The 8,295-nt window shown below is 45.0% G+C and overlaps 1 protein-coding gene across 1 annotated transcript in view; it reads right to left on the bottom strand.

The window, feature by feature from the left end:
- The window catches only part of LOC109916102 (dynein heavy chain domain-containing protein 1), a 210,088-nt gene that overhangs the window by 89,810 nt on the left and 111,983 nt on the right, over positions 1-8,295 (bottom strand). The window contains exons 21-22 of the mRNA XM_048597842.1: positions 4,481-4,673; positions 224-524 (exon numbers count right to left, since the gene is read on the bottom strand). Of these exons, the coding sequence (XP_048453799.1) occupies positions 224-524; positions 4,481-4,673 (494 nt within the window). The remainder of the gene's footprint in view (positions 1-223; positions 525-4,480; positions 4,674-8,295) is intronic.

The following is an 8,295-nucleotide window of genomic DNA, read 5'->3' as shown; positions in this document are numbered from 1 at the left end:
ACTCTTAGGGTCACTCTCACTCTTAGGGTCACTCTCACTCTCAGGGACATTCCTCAGTCACAGGGTCACTCCTCAGTCACAGGGTCACTCCTCAGTCACAGGGTCACTCCTCACTCTCAGGGTCACTCTCATTCTCAGTGTTACTTTCAGCCTCAGAATCCCTGTGTACTGATTCTGTGTATTTGTTCCGCGGTTTTGAACACAGTGATGACTCCTCACTCACTGAAAGGAGCAGCATGAATGTCATCCAGGAAGAAAAGGGTTTTGGCCTTGGCAGTAGCAGTCACTGCAGATGGTAAGGAGAGTTCCTGCTGCCCACTGGTGAAGACCCTCTCTGTCAGATAGCATCGAGCGTGTCTGGGCTGGCTGTTTGGGCTGATGGGCAGTCGATACATAGTGGGGCAGGAGATTAATCCTTTCAATGCCTGTACAAAGCTGGTCTTCCCAGAGAGTTGCTCACCAACCAGCAGTGTGGAACAACCTGATAAAAGCAGCAGTTCCAATAACTTCACATACCGCTCAAACTGTAAAAGAAACAATCAGATTTAATTTGGGCTTCAGAATGATATTTGACATATATCTGTTCCTGAACAGCATTCATGTACACACCCCCCAACAGTGCAGCTCTCCCTCAGCACTGACCCTCCGACAGTGCAGCACTCCCTCAGCACTGACCCTCCGACAGTGCCCGCTCCCTCAGCACTGACCCTCTGACAGTGCCCACTCCCTCAGCACTGACCCTATGACAGTGCGACGCTCCCTCAGCACTGACCCTCCGACAGTGCGGCGCTCCCTCAGCACTCACCCTCCGACAGTGCGGCGCTCCCTCAGCACTGACCCTCTGACAGTGCGGCGCTCCCTCAGCACTGACCCTCCGACAGTATAGAAGTTGGGAAGTTGTACAGGATGTTGGTGAGGCCACACTTGGAGTATTGTGTTCAGTTTTGGTCACCTTGCTATAGGAAGGATGTTATTAAACTGGAACGAGTGCAGAAAAAATTTAGAAGTATACTGCCAGGACTCAAGGGACTGAGTTATAGGGAGAGGTTGGACAAGCTAGGACTTTTTTCTTTAGAGTGTAGGAGATTGAGGGGGGGATCTTACAGAAGTGTGTAAGATCATGAGAGGCATGGATAGGGTGAATGCACTTAATCTTTTTCCCAGAGATTGGGAATCAGGGACTAGAGAGCATAAGTTTAAGGTAAGAGGGGAAAGAATATGTGGGAACCTGGGTGACAACTTTTTTTACACAGAGGGTGGTACAGATATGGAATGAGCTGCCAGTGGAAGTGGTTGAGGTGGGTACATTAACAACATTTAAAAGGAATTTGGACGAATACATGGATAGGAAAGGTTTAGAAGGATATGGGCCAAGTGCAGGAAAATGGGGTTAGCATGGATGACATTTTGGTCAGCATGGACCAGTTTGGGCTGAAGGGCTTCTCTCTGTGCTGTAGAACTCTATGACTCTATGACACCCTCAGCAAAAATTGAGTCCTTTTTTTTGACTGGAATAATTGAGAAGGATGAACCTCTCGATATTCTGATGACGGGTCACCAGACTCAAAACATTAACTCTGCTTTTGCCCCCCATAGATGTTGCCAGACCTGCTGCGTTTTACCAGTAATTTCTGTTTTTGTTTATGTGATGAGTCTAGTTGATTTTCTGGTCAATGGTAAACCCCCAGAATGTTGATAGTGGATGATGGTTATTCAGTAATGGTAAGTGGATTTTTTTTATTCACTTGTGGGATTTGGCTGTTGCTGGCTGGGCCAGCATTTATTGCCCATCCCGAGCTGTCCTTGAGCTGAGTGGCTTACTTGGCCATTTCAGAGAGCACTTGAGACACAACCACATTCCGTGGGCCTGGAGTCACTTAGAGGCCAGACTAGTTAAGGACAGCAGATTTCCTTCTTTGAAGGACATTCATGAACTGGATGGAGTTTTTCCTGACAATTGGCAATGACATCACTAGTTTCTTAATTCCAGATTTAAAAAAAATTGAATTCAAATTCCACTACCTGCTATGGCCAGATTCAAACCCAAGAGCCCAGAACATTAGCTGAGGTTTTGGATTGATAAATCTAGTGATAAATCCACTAGGCCATCACCTCCCGAGATGAAGTGCAGACCTTTCTTTAGAATGTACATTCTCTTCCTGTTTGGAAACAGCCTCTTTCCCTCACCAGAGGCACTGAGCACAAGCTGATGGTGCACAGTTTTGGAGTCAGCACCCACTACTGAACTCCTCAGCTGGTGAACATGGACTGGCACCTCTATCATTAAGGCATTTGGCTCAGTGTTAACTAGAGCTGAGGTTGTGGGGGCCACTTATAGGTTTCTGGCGATGGGTTGCACTTTCAGGTGTTGTCAGTAAAACAAGATGGATGCCGACACTGTGCGACTCCTCGTGAGCTCCCTGCAGCTGATCTAACTCTAGTATGTCTTATAAACGTTCTATGCTTTTAAAATTAAACTCTTTGATCTCACCTAGCGCATGCCCTGTGCAATGTAACCTGTATGCCTTGTCTTTTTGATCTGTACATTCTTGCTTACTATGATCTGCCTGTACTGCTCGTAAACAAATCTTTTCACTGTACTTTGGTACAGGTGACAATAAATCAATAAATCAATCAATCAATAAAGAGCTGGCTGCTGATTGAACTGCAGCCCAATGGAGCTGACACATTGGTCACAGACTGACAGAGATCCCAGGGAGACTCTTAGTTTGTATTGTTCATTATGAGACCACCCTGACTTGACAGCACTGGAACCTGCTCTTAATCCTAACGCTTGACTTGAGCTTCTAACCACTAAGACGCACCATCCCAAAGACTCACCAACTTTCACTTCTGGATTAACTCAACGCTGCCTCAATGTCAGCTGGTATTGCTGGAAATCTGAGCCAGAATTCCACTGTTTCCTGATGATTCTGTCCTTCAGGTAAACCTCCTTCTTTATATCATTGACAAACTTCAGCTCATCGAACTCTACTTGCACTAAATCTCCTTCCCACATCACCCCATGTGCTCGCTGACCTACACTCACTACCACAGGAAGCAACATCTTGATTTTAAAACTGTCATCTTCATTTTCAAATTCCTCCATGGCCTCACACCTCCCTATCCCTGAAGCCCCCACTCACCCATTACCATCAAGCCAGGGGATCAACCCTGGTTCAATGGAGCATGCAGGAGCACATGCCAAGAGCAGCATCAGGCATACCTGAAAATGAGGTACCAACCTGGTGAAGCCATCATACAGTTCTACTTGCAAGCGTAAGCAGCTAATGATAGACAGAGCTAAGCGATTTCACAACTAACGGAGCAAATCTAAGCTCTGCAGTCCTGCCACATTCAGTTGTGAATGGTGGTGGACAATTAAACAACTCACTGCAGGAGGAGGCTCCACAAATATTCCCATCCTCAATGATGAAGGGAGGGGCAGAGCACATCAAAGCTCTCACTTCACCTCTGGAATTCAGCTGTTTTGTCCATGTTTGAACCAAGGCTGTAATGAGGTCAGGACCCGAGTGGCCCTGGCGGAACCCAAACTGGGCGTCACTGAGCAGGTTGTTCCTGAGCAGGTGCTGCTTGATAGCACTGTCAATGACACCTTCCATCACTTTACTGATGATCGAGAGGAGACAGGTAGGACAGTAACGGTTGGGTTGAGTTGGTCCGGCTTTTTATTTACAGGACGTACCTGGACAATTTTCCACACTGTTGGTTAGATGCCAGTGTTGTAACTGTACTGGAACAGCTTGGCTAGGGCAGCAGCAAGTTCTGGAGCACAAGCCTTCAGTACTATTGCTGGAATACTGTCAGGGCCCATAGCCTTTGCAGTATCCCGTGTCTTCAACCATTTCTTGATATCACGTGGAGTGAATTGAATTGGCTGAAAACTGGTATCTGTGATGTTGGGGACCACTGGAGGAGGCCAACATGGATCATCCACTCGGCATTTCTGGCTGAAGATTGCTGCGAATGCTTCAGCCTTATCTTTTACATTGATGTGCTGGGCTCTTCCATCATTGAGAATGGGGAGATACAGTTTACTTTAATCATTATTGTTTAGTAACAGAAGTGAAGCGTAATGATGCTGTCTCTTGCTCCACCAAGTCAAGCAGCAATTAAGTGTTAACCACATTGTTATGGGTATGGAGTCACCTAGACTAGGAACAGAATGTTCCTGAAGAATTTTCATGATTATACAACAGTTTGTTGGTCACTTTTAGTGACCCCAACGCTTTTAGTTCCAGATATTTTGAAAAACTGAATTCAGACTTTCAAGTTGTCTCAGTGCGATGTGACCTCGCACTCTAATCTCTGGTCCAGCTCTGTGGTTCTCTAGGTGAGTGTACAATACCCACTGCACTGGCAGGGATTAACTCAATAACTATCGATGCCACCGACCATGTTCCACATCTCTTTTAATCTGCCCCACTGTCTGTCTGTCTCTCCTCCCAGCCTGACTTACCTCAGGAATGAGAACGTAAGCTGGAACTTTGGTCTTCTTCTTTTCTGAATCGCCGTGTCTGAACAGACCCTGCAGGCCGCCAGTGGCAGGCTCAATGTAATAATCAAAGAGCAGGCCCTCTGAGGGGATGTTGATGTTGTAGTCACTGCTGCTGAGAGCCTTCCTGGCAAACTGATCAAACTGAGGCCAACAGCTGTCAGAAAGGGGTACATTATTAATCAGGTTCAGGCTCTACTTATTTTCCGCATACTGATCAAAATTAAGAAGCCAAGGGTTTGTATCAAACAAAAAGCAACAAATTAAAGGCTAATTGTTGTTTCTGATTACAGCCAGACCAGAAGGAAGAACCAGTATAAGGTGGAAATTAAAATACTGGCTTGAATTTGTTTTATAGCTTCATGCGAAACTCTCACTCAAACTCAAACCAGTATAATCATAGGTAATCAAACTAGTATAATTCATGTTTATTTTATTCACTCATGGGATGTGGGTGTTGCTGTCTGGACCATCCCTAGTTACCCTTGAGAAGGTGGTGGTGAGCTGCCATCTGGAGTCACTGTAGTTTGTGTGCTGCATGGTAGGCCCACAATGCCCTTAGGGAGGTACTTGGAGGATTTTTGACCCAGCAATGTTTTCCCAAGTCAGGATGATGAGTGGCTTGGAGGGGAATTTGCAGGGGGTGGTGTTCCCATGTATCTGCTGCCCTTGTCCGTCTAGATGGAAGTGGTCGTGGGTTTGGAAGGTGCTGTCTGAGGATCTTTGGTGAATTTCTGCAGTGGATCTTGTAGATAGTACACACTGCTGCTACTGAGCGTCGGTGGTCAAGTGAGTGGATGTTTATGGATGTGGCCATCAAATAGGCTGCATTGTCCCTGATGCTGTCAAACTAGGGAGGATGGCCTAGTGGCATTATTGCTGGACTGTTAATCCAGAGACCCAGGTAATACCTTGGGACCTGAGTTCAAATCCCAGGATAGGAGATGATGGAATTTGAATTCAATGAGGGAAAAAACGAGTTGAATGATGGCTATGAATCTACTGTCAATTGCTGGGAAAAACCCATCTGGCTCACTCATGTCCTTTAGGGAAGAAAACTGCTTTCCTTACTTGGTCTGGTCTTCATCTGAGTCCAGGCCTGTAGTAGTATGGTTGACTCTTTACTGTCCTTGGGGCAATTATGGATGGGCAATAAATGCTGGTCCAGCCAGCAATGCCCTCATCCTGTGAATGAAAGCTAAAAAGCTACTTGAGTGTTGTTAGAGCTGCACCCATCCACCCAAGTGGGTATAATCACACTATAATCAATGTAACATTGTAACCTTTAGTTTGGGTTGGAGGGGACTGAGGGACAGGAGAGGAAGGTGAGTAGATGAGGATTGAGGGACACAGGGAGAGAGTGGAGTTTGAGGGATATGAGGAGAGGGTGGGTAGGTGAGAATTGAGGGAAACAGAGAGAGGGTGTGTGGGTAGGGATTGAGGGATACAGAGAGAGGATGGGTAAATTTTCCTGTTACAATAATAAGTAAGGAGCCAGATTAAAAAACAAAAACTGGGATTAAAGGGATGACCTTTTAGAGCCGAGATGAGGTGAAATTTCTTCAGCCAGAGGGTGGTGAATCTGTGAAACTCATTGCTGCTCAAAGCTAAGTCTTTGAGTGTCTTTAAGACAGAGAGAAAGAAGTAAGGGGATTGGGACTATGGGGAGAAGGTAGGAGAATGGGAAACATGTCAGCCATGATTGAAAGGTGGAAGAGACTCGATGGGCTGAATGGCCTAATTCTGCTCCTATACCTTGTAGTCTTACGGTGAAGACAGAACCAAAATGCATGGTCAATTTTTCTGCTGTTTCTTTGTTGCCTATTGTAATATTGTAATTTCAGATCACAAGTGACCTACATTTGTCTTCGCTCATCTTTTCTCTTCACATATTTATCAATGTCTTTACCGTCAATTTTTATGTTCCTGTGAGTTTGCTCACATACTCTATTTGCCCCCTCTTAATCAATCTTGTTGACCTCTTTTGCTGAATTCTAAACTGCTCCCAATCATGAGGCTGGCTGCTTTTTCTGGCAATTTTACATGTCTCCTCTGCATCTAATGCTATACCTAATTTTTCTTTCTAACCCGTGGCTAAGCCACATTTTCTGTTTTATTAGTGCATGATATATTAATGAAGAATTGCTGCTATTCAGCCATACATTCCTTCAATATTAGCCATTTCCTATCCATTGCCAACCCTTTTAGTAAGGTTCCCCAATACATCCAGTGCATCATAGCCTTGTTGTTCTTTTTATTAAATTCAGGACCCTACTTTTTCACTTTTTATTTTAACGAACATTCTATCATTTTGTGGTCACTTTTCTCTGATGGAATTAATCCTTTTGAAAGAAGGAACAAGACAAGGGATTACTCAGTGAATGCCAGAACACTAGGAAGCTTAGACGAGCAGAGGGATCTTGGGGTGCTTGTCCATAGATCCCTGAAGGTGGCAGAACAGGTTAATAAGGTAGTTAAGAAGGCATATGGACACTTACCTTGGTCATTTGTGGCACAGATTATAAGAGCAGGGAGTTTCTGTTGGAGCTGTACAGAATTTTGGTTTGACCACAAATGGAGCACTACGTGCAGTTCTGGTCCCCACACTATAGGAAGGAGGAGATTCATCAGAATGTACCCAGGGAAGGAGCAGTTTAGGGATGAAAAGAGCTGGATAGGCTTAGGTTTTCTGAAGAAGGGTCCAGGCCCGAAACATCAGCCTTCCTGATCCTCTGATGCTGCTTGGCCTGCTGTGTTCATCCAGCTCTAGACCTTGTTATCTCTAAGCTTAGGTTGTTTTCTTTAGAACAGAGAGAGAAGGTTGGGGGTAACTAATAGAGGTGTATAAGATTATGATAGCCATGGGCAGCACGGATAGAAAGGAACTGTTCCTCTTAGTCGAAGGGTCAATGAGAATGAGGCATCATTTTAATGTGAAAGGCAAGAAGTTTAAGGGGATTTGAGGAAAACTTTTTTACCTAGAGGGTGGTAAGGTCCTGGAAGGCACTGCCTGGGAGAGCAGTTGAAGTGAGAAACATCACAACCTTTAAAAAGTACTTGGATGAGTACTTCAAGTGTCATAACATTCAAAGCTATGACCTACTGCAGAAAAGTGGGACTAGTGTAGATTTGGTGTGTTTTGACAGTATATACTCAATGGACCAAAGGGCCTCTTCTATACTGTATGATTCCGTGATTCTTTCTCATTGCACAACCTAGGATAGCCTGCTCTCTATTTGGTTCCTCAATATATTGGTCTAAAAAGCCATCATGCTTAGACTCCAGGAAATCCTCCTCCACAGTAGTTTGTCTTGTCCAATATATATATGGATTAAAATTATCCATGGTTTCAGTTATACTCCTTGTTTGTGCATATCTAATCTCCAATTTGGTGCCTTCCCTTACATCTGCACTACTGTTTGGGAGCCTGTAGACAATCCCCATCAACATTTGCTACCCCTTGATGTTTATCTTCATCCATACAGAATCCACATCATGGTTTTCCAAGCCAAGATCCTTCCTCACTACTGCATTGATTTTATGTCTTCTACTAACAATGCTACACCCATCTCCTTTCCCTATTTGAATCAGAGATAGTAGGAACTGCAGATGCTGGAGAATCCGAGACAACAAGGTGCAGGGCTGGATGAACACAGCAGGCCAAGCAGCATCATAGGAGCAGAAAGGCTGACGTTTCGGGCCTAGACCCTTCATCAGAAAAGGGGGAGGGGAAGGGGGTTCTGAAATAAATAGGGAGAGAGTGGGAGGCGGATAGAAGA

Source organism: Rhincodon typus, chromosome 6 (assembly GCF_021869965.1).
Source record: "Rhincodon typus isolate 14 chromosome 6, sRhiTyp1.1, whole genome shotgun sequence".
Classification (NCBI taxonomy): Eukaryota; Metazoa; Chordata; class Chondrichthyes; order Orectolobiformes; family Rhincodontidae; genus Rhincodon; species Rhincodon typus.
This window is presented reverse-complemented; position numbering and strand designations above follow the sequence as displayed.